The sequence below is a fragment of the Cherax quadricarinatus genome, chromosome 71 (genome assembly GCF_038502225.1).
Source record: "Cherax quadricarinatus isolate ZL_2023a chromosome 71, ASM3850222v1, whole genome shotgun sequence".
Lineage (NCBI taxonomy): Eukaryota > Metazoa > Arthropoda > Malacostraca > Decapoda > Parastacidae > Cherax > Cherax quadricarinatus.
The window spans coordinates 11,477,042-11,495,881 of record NC_091362.1 but is presented as its reverse complement, the minus strand read 5'-3'; the positions used below and the strand labels follow the sequence as shown (position 1 = coordinate 11,495,881).

At 39.4% G+C, this 18,840-nt stretch overlaps 1 protein-coding gene across 3 annotated transcripts in view; it reads right to left on the bottom strand.

The window, feature by feature from the left end:
• LOC128700294 (protein PRRC2C-like) overlaps window positions 1–18,840 on the bottom strand; it is a 334,215-nt gene that overhangs the window by 295,256 nt on the left and 20,119 nt on the right. For all 3 annotated transcript variants that reach the window (XM_070100021.1, XM_070100022.1, XM_070100023.1), the window contains exon 2: window positions 6,274–6,409. In XM_070100021.1, the coding sequence (XP_069956122.1) occupies window positions 6,274–6,354 (81 nt within the window). In that variant the 5' untranslated portion in view covers window positions 6,355–6,409. The remainder of the gene's footprint in view (window positions 1–6,273; window positions 6,410–18,840) is intronic.

The following is an 18,840-nucleotide window of genomic DNA, read 5'->3' as shown; positions in this document are numbered from 1 at the left end:
GCCCAGATAACCTCCTTTACCCCCTCTCCAACCCTTTCGAGGATGACCCCTACCCGCCTTCCTTCCCCTATAGATTTATATGCTTTCCATGTCATTCTACTTTGATCCATTCTCTAAATGACCAAACCACCTCAACAACCCCTCTTCTGCCCTCTGACTAATACTTTTATTAACTCCACACCTTCTCCTAATTTCCACATCCGAATTTTCTGCATAATATTTACACCACACATTGCCCTTAAACAGGACATCTCCACTGCCTCCAACCGCCTCCTCGCTGCTGCATTTACCACTACCCAAGCTTCACACCCATATAAGAGTGTTGGTACTACTATACTTTCATACATTCCCTTCTTTGCCTCCATAGATAACGTTTTTGACTCCACATATACCTCTACGCACCACTCTCCTTTTTTCCTCATCAATTTATGATTAACCTCATCCTTCATAAATCCATCCGCCGACACGTCAACTCCCAAGTATCTGAAAACATTCACTTCTTCCATACTCCTCCTCCCCAATTTGATATCCAATTTTTCTTTATCTAAATCATTTGACACCCTCATCACCTTACTCTTTTCTATGTTCACTTTCAACTGTCTACCTTTACACACATTCCCAAACTCATCCACTAACCTTTGCAATTTTTCTTTAGAATCTCCCATAAGCACAGTATCATCAGCAAAAAGTAACTGTGTCAATTCCCATTTTGAATTTGATTCCCCAAAATTTAATCCCACCCCTCTCCCGAACACCCTAGCATTTACTTCTTTTACAACCCTATCTATAAATATATTAAACAACCATGGTGACATTACACATCCCTGTCTAAGACCTACTTTTACCGGGAAGTAGTCTCCCTCTCTTCTACACACCCTAACCTGAGCCTCACTATCATCATAAAAACTCTTTACAGCATTTAATAACTTACCACCTATTCCATATACTTGCAACATCTGCCACATTGCTCCTCTATCCACTCTATCATATGCCTTTTCTAAATCCATAAATGCAATAAAAACTTCCCTACCTTTATCTAAATACTGTTCACATATATGCTTCAATGTAAACACTTGATCTACACATCCCCTACCCACTATGAAACCTCCTTGCTCATCCGCAATCCTACATTCTGTCTTACCTCTAATTCTTTCAATTATAACCCTACCGTACACTTTTCCTGGTATACTCAGTAAGCTTATTCCTCTATAATTTTTACAGTCTCTTTTGTCCCCTTTCCCTTTATATAAAGGGACTATACATGCTCTCCGCCAATCCCTAGGTACCTTCCCCTCTTTCATACATTTATTAAACAGAAGTACCAACCACTCCAACACTATATCCCCCCCTGCTTTTAACATTTCTGTCATGATCCCATCAGTTCCAGCTGCTTTACCCCCTTTCATTCTACGTAATGCCTCGCGTACCTCCCCCACACTTACATTCTGCTCTTCTTCACTCCTAAAAATGGTATACCTCCCTGACCATTGCATGAAATTACCGCCTCCCTTTCTTCTTCAACATTTAAAAGTTCCTCAAAATATTCTCGCCATCTACCCAATACCTCCATCTCCCCATCTACTAACTCCCCTACTCTGTTTTTAAGTGACAAATCCATATTTTCCCTAGGCTTTCTTAACTTGTTTAACTCACTCCAAAATTTTTTCTTATTTTCATTAAAATTTCTTGACAGTGCCTCTCCCACTCTATCATCTGCTCTCCTTTTGCACTCTCTCACCACTCTCTTTACCTTTCTTTTATTCTCCATATACTCTGCTCTTCTTATAACACTTCTGCTTTGTAAAAACCTCTCATAAGCTACCTTTTTCTCTTTTATCACACCCTTTACTTCATCATTCCACCAATCACTCCTCTTTCCACCTGCCCCCACCCTCCTATAACCACAAACTTCTGCCCCACAATCTAATACTGTATTTTTAAAACTATTCCAACCCTCTTCAACCCCCCCACTACTCATCTTTGCACTAGCCCACCTTTCTGCCAAGTCGCTTATATCTCACCCGAACTTCCTCCTCCCTTAGTTTATACACGTTCACCTCCCTCTTACTTGTTGATTCCACCTTCCTCTTTTCCCATCTACCTCTTACTCTAACTGTAGCTACAACTAAATAATGATCCGATATATCAGTTGCCCCTCTATAAACATGTACATCCTGGAGCCTGCCCATCAACCTTTTATCCACCAATACATAATCTAATAAACAAACTACTTTCATTACGTGCTACATCATACCTTGTATATTTATTTATCCTCTTTTTCATAAAATATGTATTACTTATTACCAAATTTCTTTCTACACATAGCTCAATTAAAGGCTCCCCATTTACATTTACCCCTGGCACCCCAAATTTACCTTCTACTCCCTCCATAACATTTTTACCCACTTTAGCATTGAAATCCCCAACCACCATTACTCTCACACTTGATTCAAAACTCCCCACGCATTCACTCAACATTTCCCAAAATCTCTCTCTCTCCTCTACACTTCTCTCTTCTCCAGGTGCATACACGCTTATTATAACCCACTTTTCACATCCAATCTTTATTTTACTCCACATAATCCTTGAATTAATACATTTATAGTCCCTCTTTTCCTGCCATAGCTTATCCTTCAACATTATTGCTACTCCTTCTTTAGCTCTAACTCTATTTGAAACCCCTGACCTAATCCCATTTATTCCTCTCCACTGAAACTCTCCCACCCCCTTCAGCTTTGTTTCACTTAAAGCCAGGACATCCAGCTTCTTCTCATTCATAACATCCACAATCATCTCTTTCTTATCATCTGCACAACATCCACGCACATTCAGACTTCCCACTTTGACAATTTTCTTCTTATCCTTTTTACTAATCTTTACAGGAAAAGGGGTTACTAGCCCATTGTTCCCGGCATTTTAGTTGACTTTTACAACACGCATGGCTTACGGAGGAAAGATTCTTATTCCACTTCCCCATGGATATAAAAGGAAAATTAATAAGACCAAGAACTATTAAGATAAAATATATATATATATATATATATATATATATATATATATATATATATATATATATATATATATATATATATATATATATATATATATATATAAGCGACTATTGGCAGAAAGGTGGGCTAGTGCAGAGTATATATATATATATATACACACACACATGCATACACATGCATACACATATATACACATATATACACACACATACACACACACACACACACACACACACACACACACACACACACACACACACACACACACACACACACACACAGAGTAGTCAGTAAGTGGAATAGTTTGGGAAGCGATGTAGTGGAGGCAGGATCCATACATAGCTTTAAGCAGAGGTATGATAAAGCTCACGGCTCAGGGAGAGTGACCTAGTAGCGATCAGTGAAGAGGCGGGGCCAGGAGCTCGGACTCGACCCCCGCAACCTCAACTAGGTGAGTACAACTAGGTGAGTACATACATACATACATACATACATACATACACATACACACACACACATACACACATACATACATACATACATACATACATACATACATACATACATACATGCATACATTACATACATACATTTAGGTTTTTCTCCTTTTTCTAAATAGCTCTTGTTCTTCTTTATTTCTTCTATTGTCCATGGGGAAGTGGAAAAGAATCTTTCCTCAGTAAGCCATGCGTGTCATATGAGGCAACTAAAATGCCGGGAGCAATGGGCTAGTAACCCCTTCTCCTGTAAACATTTACTAAAAAAGAGAAGAAAAACTTTATAAAACTGGGATGCTTGAATGTACGTGGGTTCCACTGTACCTTTATATATGCTTCTAAACTGTTGTATCTGGACGCCTCTGCAATAACAGTGATTATGTACGAGTGAGGTGAAAGTGTTGAATGATGATGAAAGTACAGTGGACCCCCGACATTCGAAGGCATCGACATGCGATAAATCCGACATTCGATGCATTTTAACGCAAAAATTTTGCCTCGACGTTCTATGAAAACCCCGACATTCAATGATTCGTACGAGACGTGTCCACGTGTGGCCTGAACTGCCCCGTGTGTGCCTGTGTTTACAAGCCAGCCAATGTGCGCGCATCTAAGGATACATTCGGTACATTCCATATTATCCATATTATCACTGTTTTTGGTGCTTGTTTCTGCAAAATAAGTAACCATGGGCCCAAGAAAGCTTCTAGTGCCAACCCTTCGAGAAAAAAGGTGCTGAATGAATATCAAAATGGTATACAATACCGACAGGATGGTAGTTAAGACACATAGGCAACATTTAAGCAACTTTATTCCGAAACGTTTTGTGTAGGCGAAACGTTCCAGACTTTGGAACAGAACTTCTCCAGGCTGAGGGACTGACAACCTCAAATCTACGACTTTAAGGGTGATGGACTGACTACATCATCTTCACAGCTCTACTGCTCCTGCCTACTTTCTGCACTCGACTGAAGAAGCCTACTGTGTAGGCGAAACGTTTTGGAATAAAGTTGCTTAAATGTTGCCTGTGTGTCTTAACTACCACCAAAAAAGGTGCTAATGACTATTGAAATGAAGAAAGAGATAATTGCAAAGTACGAAAGTGGAGTGCGTGTGTCGGAGTGCATGATGATTTGGTAAAGAAATTGCCTGCAACTAGTGGTGATGTGAGTGAAGTTAAGGCCAGCAAAGGTTGGTTTGAAAGATTTAAGAATCATAGTGGCATACACAGTGTGGTAAGGCATGGTGAGGCTGCCAGTTTAAGTCCTAATGGAAGGGGATTCCCCTTCTAAACACTAACACCATCCACACACTCCCCTCCTCCCATCCCATCAATCATCACCAGATCTTTATTAAAGTGTCAATTATTCTATTGTTATTGTTATTGTAATTATTCTATTGCATTAAACTTAATATTTCATGTGGTAAAAATTTTTTTTTCATACTTTTGGGCATCTTGCACGGATTAATTTGATTTCCATAATTTCTTATGGGGAAAATTAATTCGACTTTCGATATTTTCGACATTCGATAGCTCTCAGGAACGGATTAGTATCGAATGTCGAGGGTCCACTGTATTTTCTTTCTCTTCGGGTCACCCTGCCTCGGTGGGAGACAGCCGACTTGTTGGGAGAGAAAATAAAAAAAAAAAAAATCCCCAAAAGTTTCCAAAGCAGAGATCTTAAGTTCACGTGTCCATTCTTCTATGAAGGGTGATAATATGGTCCTATGGGTTTTCTGTCGATATACACAATAGCAGCATCTTTATAAGCATCTCTGGATATTTCAATAGGATTCACTTCAAGCAGAAGTGGATTACCATCAGCTTTTACCAAAGTGTCCTCTTGTAATTACACTGGTAACTTCATAATATCCCACATTTCCTACTCCACTCGCAAATTTGCCAAATGCTCTTGATTCTTTGTATTTTGTTTTAACACAGTTTGCATTTCACATAAATAATGGGACTGGTCCTGTTCCTCAGTAGAAAAACTGTTTTATTCTTTTTTATTTCTTTCATGAAGTAAGTTCTTGACTGTCTCTATATACCGTATCAAATTAAATTAATATACTATTTTTCTGTTCTTCAGTTGTCTTGTATAACATGGCCTTGCAGTATTCCTGTATACTTATGCACATGACTTTTTACAAATTAATATGCTTCCTTCATGACTACCTAATTATACATATTCTCCAAATGTGTGACAAATCAATGTATGAGAATAATAATGTTCCTACGTTTGTGGGAGAACTGCTGACATAAAAATAAGAAATGGTCTTACTATTTTTTAAATACATGTATGACTTTTTTTAAACTTGCATAATTGAAGATAAATTAATTATAATTAAATAGATGACTGATTAGACTCCTTCCAGCATCTTTTTCAGTCGAAATGATAAGATCAAAATCAGAAAATTAGAACAGCAAAATTTTCACGTTAGAAAATTAAGGCAATGAATGAGTTTTGTAGTACCAACCAAAACAACTGAGGTACTGTAGAAGAACCATCTGGAAGCAGAATGAAAATTAAAACACACTATACTGAACAAATAATTAATGCTTACCTTGAAAAGAATTTTAAGGCTAAACACCGAGGCATTTCCATTCCAGTGTCAAGGTTACTCTGAATTTACAGAGTAACCTTGACACTGTTTGGTATGGGTTACCAACTAAGTGAAGAAGCTAGAGCAGTACAAACTTTTACTTTAGAAAATGTGCCATACAAAACAAGGTATAGTACTGTGTACTAATCATTCAAACTTACCTTAAATATATTATTTATATTCAGTGACTGGAACTTCTTTGATTTCTCCCCCTTTGCTTGTGACCCGGACGATGCTGACATGCTGATCACAGACGCTCATTTAGATGCTGAGGAACCCGTGGAACGAACCACTAAGCTGAAATGATAAAAACAAGATGTTAATAAAGTACAGTAATTCTTTAGCTGAAATAAGCAGTCAACAGAATACAGTGGAACCTCAAATTTCGAACTTAATCCATTCTAGGAGCTAGTTCTAAATTCGAAAAGTTTGAAAGCCAAAGCAATATTTCCCATAAGAAATAATGGAAATACAATTAATCCATTCCATAAACCCAAAAATATTCACAAAAAAAATACATTTTGTAAATAGTATAACATTACAGTTTTGTATACACACAACAAATATAGTGTACAATTGTTAATAAATTTAAATAAACATATAAATAACCTTTTTAATTACCTTTATTGAAGATTAGTGATGGCATCTGGAAGACAGGGAGTTGGGGTTAGTGTTTGTAAGGGGAATCCCCCTCCATAAGGACTTTAGGTATCAAAGCCCTCTCTGGGGTTACTTCCCTTCTCTATCTTTTAATGCCACTAGGACCAGCTTGAGAGTCACTGGACCCCTGTCACAAAATAACTGTCCACAGTTCTCTGTTTCTGGCGCCTCTTAAGATTTCCCTAAAATGGGACATGGTTCTGTCATTGAACTTGTTACAAAGATGGCTTGTTTCAGCTTGCTCAGGGTGGTACAGTGGTCCCTCATTTTTCGTAATTAATCTGTTCCTGGAGGAGCTACTATACGCGAAATTTACGATTTGCTAATCAATTTTCCCCATAAGAAATAATGTAAATACAATTAATCTGTTCCTGACACCCAGAAGTATTAAAACAAAAAAAAATTTTACATGAAATATACATGTAGTACATAAACAATACAATGGGAAATGATGAATGAAACATTAACAGCATAACACTTACCTTAATTGGAGATTCTTCTTAGTGTATGGGAGACTGGAGGAGGAGAGAGATTGGATTGTTTACAGTTTGGAAGGGGAATTCCCTTCCAGCAACACCTCAGGTACCAATTGCTTCTCTGGGGTTACTTCTCTTCTCTGTTTCTTAATGCCACTAGGACCACCTTGAGAGTCACTCTAGTCCTGTCTCGCAAAGTAACTGTGGAGAGAGCTCTGTTCCTGGCGTCTCTAACACTTCCCTAAAATGGCCCAAGACTTTGTCACTGTACATATTTCTCACCTTCTTTACCACAGGCTTGGCACTAAGAGCTTTCTTTGGAGCCATGGTAGCTTATTTAGTACTTGCAAGCACTAAAATGAGTGGAATATTATGAAATATTTCGTAGGAGCACTTGAGGGGACCTTCACTCACTGGTAAACAATGCCAGACTGGCTGGGTAGGGAGGCCGCCTTGGCTCACACCGTGCGTACATGTCCCAGACGAACTACTATTCGCGAGTCAACCTATGAAAAGCGAGTCCATGTTTATACGAAAAATACCCCTATGATTGGCGAAATTTACGATTGCCGAGAACTACGAAAAGCGAGGGACCACTGTACTTCTGCACAAACATTTGGACATTATTCCACTTGGACATCATTCCACTTCTGTATTATTTCTTTCTTCACATCTATGGTGTTTCTCACTTTCTTTACTACAGGGGTACCACTAGCAAGTTTCTTTGGGCTCATGGTAGCTTATTTCAGTCCCACAAGCACTACACACAACGAATTAATCGTAAAATGTTTGAATGAGACCACAGGTTAGTGTTCACTCAAGCATCAACAAAGCCAGACTGGCTCACGGCGCCTGCGCGGAGAGGCGGACAGAGCGGGCTGGCGGACAGGTCTGGTACCCGGCAGTTCAAAAATACGGGCAAGTTCGATAATAGGGACAAAGTTGGTTCAAAAAAAGTGGTCGATTTTCGAACTTTGAGAAGCAATACGTTCAAAATTTGAGGTTCCACTGTATACTGATCAAACAATATTAACCCTTTGACTGTCGCGGTCGTATATGTACGTCATGGGAGATACCGTGTTTGACGTATCTATACGCATAAATTCTAGCGGCTTCAAATCAAGCGGGAGAGGGCTGGTAGGCCTACACGAGAGAGAATGGGTCTCAGTGGTCGGTGTGCACCCTGTGAAAAAAATCTGGGACTCAGCGGTGCATTGTGGGAATGCCATCTTGGTAGTCCATTTTCACCATGCCTCGCGGTAAGAAGTTCCTCACTCCTCGGCGGATTGGAGGTCTTTTGTTCCCAAGTGATAGCTCAAACAGTGATGATAGTGTCAGTGAAAGTGAATTCCCTGGTTTTGAAGTGGGTGTGACCGAGAAAATTACCCAGGATAACATAATTAGTGATGAAAACCCAGATGACCCACAACCATCCACCTCTGGTGCTGGGCCGGCTCGTTCATGTTCACCTGTACCAGGACGAAAGAGGAAACTATTTGCCCGTGTACAAGACTCAGATGTGAGCAGTGCAAGTGATAGTGATAGTGATTTCAAGGTTATTGAAAGCACTTCTAGTTGTGACAGTGAGGGTGAATATTCCCCAGTGAAGCAGCAGTATATACGACGTCGCATGCGGTCTGGTAGTGTGCCATATGCTCTTCCAAGAGGAAGGAGTACATCTCGGAGCACATCCCGTGGCCCTACACCACGTCCTGATAGTGAAGATGACGATATTGTTACGATGGGTATAAATGATGTGAATGAGGCAGCAGGCGGTGGTGGTGATAGTGACGGTGCCATGAGTCATGTGACACCAGCAGCGGGCCACGCTAGTGCCCGCGCTGCTGACTCTGCACAACTACAACCCGCCTCGGTCGACCCCACACTCTCACAACCACAACGACATTACAATATCCAGAACGCACCAGCTGACCGCATCTGGGATTGGCATCAAGATGACGAGTTTGTTCCCAATCCCCATGACTTTGATGGAGGACAAAGTGGAATACGGCCATCATGTACACTTGGGAACAATCCCACTGAACTGGAATGCTTTCAGTTGTTCTTCGATGAACCCCTGATGGACATTATTGTCAGGGAAAGCAATACATACTATGAGTACACCATGGCAAACACTATGCTTTCACCAAGATCACGCCTACACCAGTGGAAGGACACAACTGTGGCAGAGATGTATCTGTTCTTTGCCACAATAATGCTTATGCCACATGTGTATAAGCATAGTGTCAACACATACTGGGCGACAGACCGCCTGATTTCAACCCCTGCTTTCAGTGACATTATACCAGTGAATAGATTTGTGTTACTGTTACGTATGTTACACCTTTCAGACAAAACCAGGCCTGACAGAAGCGACAGGTTATATAAGATCAGACGTGTGTTTATGTACCTGAAACAAAAGTGCTGTATGTATTTTTATCCCTTCAGGAAGCTTGTTATTGACGAGTCTTTGATTTTGTTCAAAGGAAGACTCTCATTCAAGCAGTATATACCAAGCAAGAGGAAACGCTTTGGTATAAAGTTATTTGTTCTGTGTGATTGCAAAACTGGCGGTAAAACAATGGAAGATACCAGGAAGTTACTGGGTATCTCTGGTGATGTGGTTAGAACAATGATGGAGCCATATCTTGGTAAGGGGCATATTTTATATACTGACAACTGGTACACAAGCCCTATACTCAGTGATTTCTTGCGAGTGAACATGACAGATGTGTGTGGCACAGTGCGTAGAAATCGTAAACATATGCCTAGGTTCGAAGCTGGCAGTTGTAGAGGTGAAGTGCAGGTGTTTGCTGCCAATGACATCATGGCATTTCGGTGGCATGACAAACGTGATGTCACACTGCTGACATCAGTTCACCGACACGAAATGGTAGAGACTGGCAAGCAGAATAGAGAGACCAATGAACCTATTGTAAAACCTGCAGCTGTGATGGATTACAACCTCAATATGCGCTTAGTGGACAAATGTGACATGCAGATTGGGTTTGCTGACTGTGTTCGCAAGAGTTATAAGTGGTACATAAAACTGTTTTTCCATCTTCTTGACATTTCCATGCTGAATGCTTATAATATGTATAAGTTGAAGACCAAGAACAAACCCAAATATGGTGAATTTTGTTTGTCAGTCATCAGACAAATAATATTCAAGTACCAAGAAACAACACCTGCAATAGACCAGCGCCCACGAAATTATCAACACATGTCCTCTCGTCTGAGGCCTGGTGATCACTACCCCATACCACTGCCTGCTACTACTGCCAAGAAAAATGCTCAGAAGAGGTGTTTTGTCTGTGGACATACCACAAAACGCCCACAAAAACGCAGAGACACTCGTTTTATGTGTGAGGAGTGCAAGACACCATTGTGCTTATACCCATGTTTCAAAGAATTCCACAAGCTGCAGCACTTCTAATAAAGTGTCCACTGATTGTACATATGTATATATATTATAAAGCAATCGTAATAAACATTTGTTTACGTTGTTTGTTTGTGTAAACAAGTTTTAGCAACATTATCTGGAGTTTATCTGGAGAGAGTTCCGGGGGTCAACGCCCCCGCGGCCCGGTCTGTGACCAGGCCTCCTTAGGTCAGTGTCCCAGGATGCGACCCACACCAGTCGACTAACACCCAGGTACCCATTTTACTGATGGGGAACATAGACAACAGGTGGAAAGAAACACGTCCAATGTTTCTACTCTGGCTGGGAATCGAACCCAGGCCCTCACCGTGTGAAGCGAGAGCGTTAACCACCAGGCCACCAGAGCCCTTAATGATAAGAGTGTTTTTGCTATAATTGTGTTACATTCAACGAGTGTATATTTGAACATTGCACAATAATTTGGTCTCACAGGCCACAAAAGTTATGTGAAAAAATAAAATAGTGAAAAAAACAAGAAACCATCGAATACAAGTAAATAAAAGTTTACCGGGTGAGCGGCAGTCGCCACTGTTGCCGCCAGCAGATCAATTTCAGCAAAGTTCAGGACTCTATATCTCGGTAAGTACTGATGGGAAAAAAATTTTTTGGGGACTAAAACAATCAGAAAAATAATCTTAACATTTTCATACGAAAAAATAATTTTTTTTTTTTTCGAATATTTTGCGACACCAGGAGACACTTCAGGATTGGGCCGTTCGACAGTCAAAGGGTTAAGATCAAACTGATTATAACTGATGCAAAAATTACGGTAAAAAATGTTAAGGACCCATTCATTTAACATTTTTGTAGTTTTTTAACCCTTTCAGGGTCTGTGCTGTAGATCTACGGCTTTACGTTGAGGGTCCAAACTGTAGATCCACGCCATGAGCTCAGCGAGTGGTAAATTTGGGCCTAGATATGAGAGAATACATTATGTGGTATGTGTGCACCACATAAAACAAATCCTGCAGCACACAGTGCATAATGTTAGAAAAAAAACAGACCGTAATTTTCGATTAAAACGGCAACTTTGCAGTGTTTTTTCATGTTTTTTATACTTGTATTTGCGATTTCTTGGTCTCATTTGATAGAATGGAAGATATATTACAGAAATAGAGATGATTTTGATTAGCTTTTTTACTGGAAATGCCTTGAAACTGAACTCAAAGTAGCAGAAAGGTTAAAATTTTGCCAATGTTCAAGAGTAAACAAATGGCCTCACACGTCTAATACATGCCAGCTGGTGGGTCTAATATACATTCACAAATGTGGTGATATTATTTATACAATTGTTACAATATTGCATAACAGTAAATCTTCTATTTTTTGGTTTGAATAAAAATTCATTTTGTGAATAAAAAATCAAAATGGAATTCGCTTGTAAAGCCTGAAAACGTAAATAATGAACAGAGGAAATGTTAGTTTGGTGCCAGGAATGCCTGCATTGTTTATTCTGAATCCTATTTTGAAACTGGAATATTTTGAACTTTGCATTAAATTGACCAAATTACCAATTTCCAGTCACTTCATTTTGTAGTTGATGCGTAAATATCGCTGAAGCATCAGAATTCGCGAGCATGATTTTGTCAATTTTCCATCAAATTTCGTATGTTTGTTTTATTACCTTCAGAAAAAAATTCTCTACCATTTCATAAGAAAAAATAAGAATTATTTTTTGAAAATTCTTGGACACTGGTGCACACTTCGAAATTTGGCCTCTGGACCCTGAAAGGGTTAAAGTTCATAACAAAATTAACTTAAATATTTCAGCATGAAACCAACGATGGACCAAAACATCATGTGGATCCTCTCCAAGTGCGAGGATTTTGGTGAACTGTTCTAGCCATGGTACTGACTTTTTACTCTATCATTTTTATGAGCATGTGGCATTAGCATACAGTCTACCTGGAGGGCATTCCAGGGATCAATGCCTTCACGGCCCAGTCCACGAGAAAGGCCTGATCAACCAGGCTGTTACTGCTTGCTGCACGTAGTCCAACGTACGAACTACAGTCCAGCTGATCCAGCACCAACTTTAGTTATCTGTCTAGCTCCCTCTTGAAGACAACCAGGGGTCTATTGGTAATGGCCCTTATGACTGGTGGGAGGCTGTTGAACAGTCTTGGGCCCCACACTTATTGTGTTTTCTCTTAGTGTATCAGTGGCACCTCAACTTTTCACTGGGGGTATGTTGCATCACCTGCCAAGTCTTTTGCAGGGAGTGATTTCTGTGTGCAGATTAGGAACCAGCCCGTCCAGAATCTTCCAGGTGTAGATTATGATATCTCTCTTGCCTGTACTCCACTGAGTACATGTCAAGTGCTTCCAGGCATTATAAATTTTTCCCCACTGAATAATAGTAAAGAGGAAAGGGAGTGCAGTTGCTGTGTACATTCAATGAAAATTAGCCCTTTCAGGGTCAAGAGGCCCTCTCCTAAACTTGTTCTCAGGGTCGAAAATTTTTCAGAAAAAAAAAAAAAACAAATATTTTTTCTTGTGAAAAGAGAGAATCCTTTCCCGAACATAATGACACCAAAAGTGTGAAATTTGATGGAAAACTTATGGAATTATGCTCTCACAAAGTTAGCGGTCTCAATGATGTTCACGCATTGGCGATTTCGCCCACTTTGAGCCCTATTTTCGGCCAATTCCAGTGTACTAGTCGACAAAAATCATAACTATTTCGCTAGAACTCCATTTTTTCTATCAAGTGAGTACAAGAAACCACCCATTTACCGATTTCAACTATTCAATAAAGTGGTCAAAAATTAGCAATTTTGCCAATTTCACACAAATTTCAAAAGATGCCAATTTCCAAATAGGGTCCAGAATAAACAAGACAGACATTCCTGGCACTAATATAACATTTCCTCTGTTCATTAGTCATGTCCCCAGGCCCCTCTTACATTTCTTTTGCTTTCCACTTTGAATTTTTATTCTCACAAAAAAATAGATTTACTGTTATGCAGACTACTGCATTAGTGTAGAAATGGTATAAATAATACCAGCGCACTTGTGAAAGAATATTAGACTCACCAGTTGAAGTGTACTGGACGCGTGGCATGATTTGTTTACTTTTGAACTTTGGCAAAAAATCGAACATTTCTGCTACTGAGCTCAATTTTTATTGTGAAACCAATCAAAATCATCTCAATTTCTGTAATGTGTCTTCCATTCTATAAAACGAGACCAAGTAAACTTGAATACAATCATAAATACCATACGAAAATGCACTGCAAAGTCGATGTTTTAAACCAAAAACACGGTCCAAGTTTTTTTTTCTCATTACGCACTGTGTGCTGCAGGATTGTTTTTATACTGTGCACACTGACCACATACTCATTCTTTCATATGTTGGCCTACCAGCTTTCTCTTGCTAGATTTGAAGGCGCTAGAATTTAGGCGTACTGGTACATCAATAACCCTGATGCGTAAGCCGTACTAGTACGTCAGAAACCCTGAAAGGGTTAAAACAGTGCATCTGAAACTAATTTAAAAGCAGAACGGACAGACACAATCTGATTAGCTGCAATCTGAACAACATGAAAAATTAACCTTGTGTGTGATCTCCATTATTATTATAATCAAAAAGAAGCGCTAAGCCACAAGGTGTGATCTCCAAACCCCCAAACTTCTATGGAAGAAAACTGTTAAGGCATCTAAATATGAAAAGATTTAATGGGAGATGCTAACTCTTAGTCAAACTGATTGGAGTAGTTTGACTGAAATATCAGTCCAATGATTTTCTAGAAACAGTCCAGGACTGCTTTCCTAAAAGTTTGTCATATCCAACAAGAGGAACTAACATGCTTGCCATGGTTTTAGCAATAAGGAAATTGATACTGTATACACCTACCATCCGACTTACGACTGAGTTCAGTTCCGAGAAACCGGTCATAAGTCGAAATGGTCATAAGTCAAACTTTACCATTGAATATTAACATCACATTTTTGTAATGACTATTTTATTGTTTTATTTTGGTATTTCATGTTTTACTTGACTTTTTATGCTGTTAGTACTGTATTTTATACTGTAAGGTTTAGGATAAACACTGTGTACAACACAAATAGTTGTTTATTTCCCAGAAATTTGGCATAAAAAACACAGCCGTAAGTCGAGTGGTCGTAAGCCGAGCAGGTCGTAAGTCGGATGGTAGGTGTATAATCTTGAAATTAATGAAGACCTTAGAGAAAGTAATCACAGATCACACTGTTTTAATATATCATGGCATATACTTTAATAACAATTGCCAAATTAAGGTCCCCAACTTTCATGCTAGATTGTATGGCCCCAAGGAATTACCACAATTGTACATACTGGTGGAACCTAAGGATTTCCATGAAGGAGGCCTGATACACAGTGGTGGTGGATGCCAATACAGCATTTTCCAGTGTTGTAGAAGCTCCCTAAGCTGAAAGCAGCAAATATTCCTAAGAGAGAAATTATAACAAAAATGACCCTAAATAGATGAACAATAGTGGACCCCCGGTTATCAGCTGGTTTGGTCATCGGCCAACTTGGTTATCGGCGGGGTTTTCGGCACTCGGCTATCAGCCGTTCGCTCGGTTATTGGCCATTTTGGACACACCCATCCGCCAGCTGGGGCAGCTTGCGCTTCAGTTTGGCTTTGTCTCTCGATGGCTGAGGAAGCTTCTGCTCATACATCCAAACATTTCACTTGTTTACCATTGTTTTTAGTGGTTTATCTTGCAATGCAACTGTGAAGTAAGTAACCATGGCTCCAAAGAAAGTTCCAAGTAAAGTTCCTGTGGTAAAGAAAGTAAGAAACACCATGGAATTTAAGCGTGAAGTGATACAAAAATATGAGAGTGGTATGAAGGTGATGGAACTTGCCAGGATGTACAGCAAGAATAAATCAACAATTACATCCATCCTGGCAAAGAAAGAACAAATCAAAGACGCTAATGTTGCAAAAGGAGTAGCTTTTCTAACTAAACAAAGGCCACCGATAATGGAAGAGACGGAAAAGTTATTATTATTGTGGATTAAGGAAAAAGATTTAGTGGGAGACAGTGTAGTGGAGTCTACTACAGTAGGGCCCCACTTATATGGCGGGTTAGGTTCCAGGCTGTCGCCGGAAGGCAGAACGCCATTTTTTCCATGTATAAATGCATATAAATGCCAGACAAGTTTACACTAAATTATATTAAATTAGTAATAGAACTAGGCATTAAAAACACAAAGTAAAATACATTCACAGTACATTCATTACTTATCTTGAAGTATTTGTAATCTTAATATAGGGAGAGAGGTGAGTAGTACTTATTTGTAGGAAGTCAGGTGCAGGTAGCCCTGGTGTAGGTAGCCCTGGCTCCCCGTCTCATACTTAATATACGATATTTAAAACATCCCAGAGGTAAAATACACATACAGTACACTCATTATTTACCTTAAAATATGTGTAGTCTTAATATAGGAAGAGAGGCGAGTAGTATTTATTTGTAGGAAGTCAGTGTATGTAGCCGGTAGGTGTAGCCTGCCTGGGCTACACCTACCGGATACCTACACTGTGGCCCAGAGCCATATTATTAACATCGGCATACCTTGTTCACTGAATTTAATCATTTCTAACAACTACCTTTAGATGCCATCATAAACTAAGGAAGAAGTAATGAATAATTCATGCCAAAAATCGTAAACAAAAGCGAAGTGGGGGAGTGGCTGGGCCAAACACAGATTCATACACGTTTTCTCTGATGGCTGAGCAGAGAAAACGTAATGTTGTCCCTCCACCCGGCTACCACACAGCTCTACAAGTATTATTATCAGAGCACATATAAAATATGCAATAAATGCCAGACAACAAGTTTACACTAACTTACATTAAGTTAGCAATATTATTATTATTATAATCAAGGGGGAAGCGCTAAACCCATAGGATTATACAGCGCCTGGGGGGGATGTGGAAGGCATTCAGGCTTAATTCGGGGAACTGGAGCACAGATCCAATTCCCTAAATCAAGAGCCCCTCACCAACATCAAAGTTAGCAACAGAAACAGGCATTAAAAACACAATAAAAGGTAAGATACACACAGAGTACACTTACTACGTACCTTAAAATATTAATATTAATGTGCGAGAGGCGAGTGGCAGGGTGTTTATTAAATAAAATCAGAATGGCACACCATCATCCTCTAACTTGGCACCTAAAGCAAGAGGCTTACGACTTCTCTTTTTATCACAGCTAACCTTAGACGCCATCGTCAATGAGAGCCAACTAGTTAACGAAAGAGTAAACGAGACAGAGAATGAGGTACAGAGTTGAGACAATGTAAGAACACAAACTGAACAGGTAGTGGGCGATCACTTGGTCAGGCGAAATAAATGCGTATTAATGTGCATCTACTTTTAGTTCATTCGCGTACGTTTGTAAGAGTTTGTAAAACATTTACCTCAATATTTTTTTATTATAATAATAATTACCTCACAATACAAATACTCATATAATGTGTACAAGTTCTACAAGTTAGTACAGAATAAACAAACAGCAACACACCATTTTTAGAGTGAATGAAGATAATAATAATAATATTACTATTATTATTATTATTATTATAATAATAAAAAGGACTAAACCCACAAGGGTCATCAATTGCTATAAATTGAGTAAAGGCATACAAAAAGAATATTTTTCTACAGTTATCCTCCAGTTTGACTAGAGAAAACGTAATTCTTCCGACACTACCTACACAGCTGCTTTGTAAACAAATTTCATATTTACATCAATTTTTATTCTGTGAGTGTATGTATCATGTTTATATGCTATGTAATGGGTTTCATATATAATTTTGAGGAAAATATCATAGATGGATTAATGAAAATGCCTATAATAATGTAAAATAAGACATTTAGTGTGCCCAAGAGTGATTATTATTACGTAGTATTGGAGTCATGAGTAGAGAGAGACTTAGCTATTTTAATGTGTACCTGCACACCAGCACAGTGTGTAAGTATATTTAGGTACAGGTACACACAAATATATTTATCAGAGTACACATAAAATATGCAGTAACTTTAAAACACTTGAAATTTTGGAAAATTTCTTGACATAATAGATGTGGTCACAGAGAATGTAAACAAACCGGGTGGGGGGCGCCGTATTTGAAAGACCGCTTGCCGTATAGCAAATTTTGGTCATAATTTGACATCGCCGTATTAGTGGAACGCCATAAGGCGAAACGCCGTAAAGCGGGGCCCTACTGTATTTGTGAAAAGGCAAAGCAGTTGCATGAGGATCTTGCCTGAAACAAGTGCTGCAGTTTGTGAATTTAGGGCCAGCAAAGGATGGTTTGATAAATTTAAGAAGCGTAGTGGCATGGTGAGGCTGCAAGTTCTGACAAATGTGCAGCTGAAAAGGATGTTCACGAATTCCAGGACTATGTAAAGGCTGAAGTATTCGAACCCCAACAAGTTTTCAATTGTGACAAAACAGGCCTGTTTTGGAAGAAAATGCCCAACAAGACCTACATTACCCAGGAGGAAAAGGCACTGCCAGGACACAAGCCTATGAAAGACAGGCTTACTCTTGTGTTGTGTGGTAATGGTAGTGGGGACTTCAAAGTGAAGCCTTTACTTGTGTATCACTCAGAAAATCCCAGTGTTTAAGAAAAGCAGTGTCATGAAGAATAGATTGTGTTTGATGTGGAAAGCTAATCATAAGGCATTGGTCACAAGGCAAATTTTCAAAGAATGAGTTAATGATGTGTTTGGCTCAAGTGTGAAAAAATACCTCCTGGAAAAGAAATTGCCTCCTGTTACTGGACAATGCTCCTGCACATCCTCCAGACTTGGAAGAACAAGTGTTTAGGGACTTCAGATTTATAAAAGTGAAGCTCTTGCCTCCAAACACCACTCCTCTCCTCCAGCCCATGGACCAGCATGTCATTTCTAACTCCAAAAAACTCTACACAAAAGTAGTGTTTTGAAGTGCTTTGAAGTGACCTCAGACACTCGGTTGACCATAAGAGAGTTCTGGAGGAATCACTTCACTATCCTTCATTGCATAAGCCTTATATGTAAGGCTTGGGAGGGAGTGACTTCCAGGACTTGGAACTCTGCTTGGAGAAAACTGTGGCCAGATTGTGTCCAAGAGAGGGATTTTGAAGGGTTTGAGACTCACCGTGACCC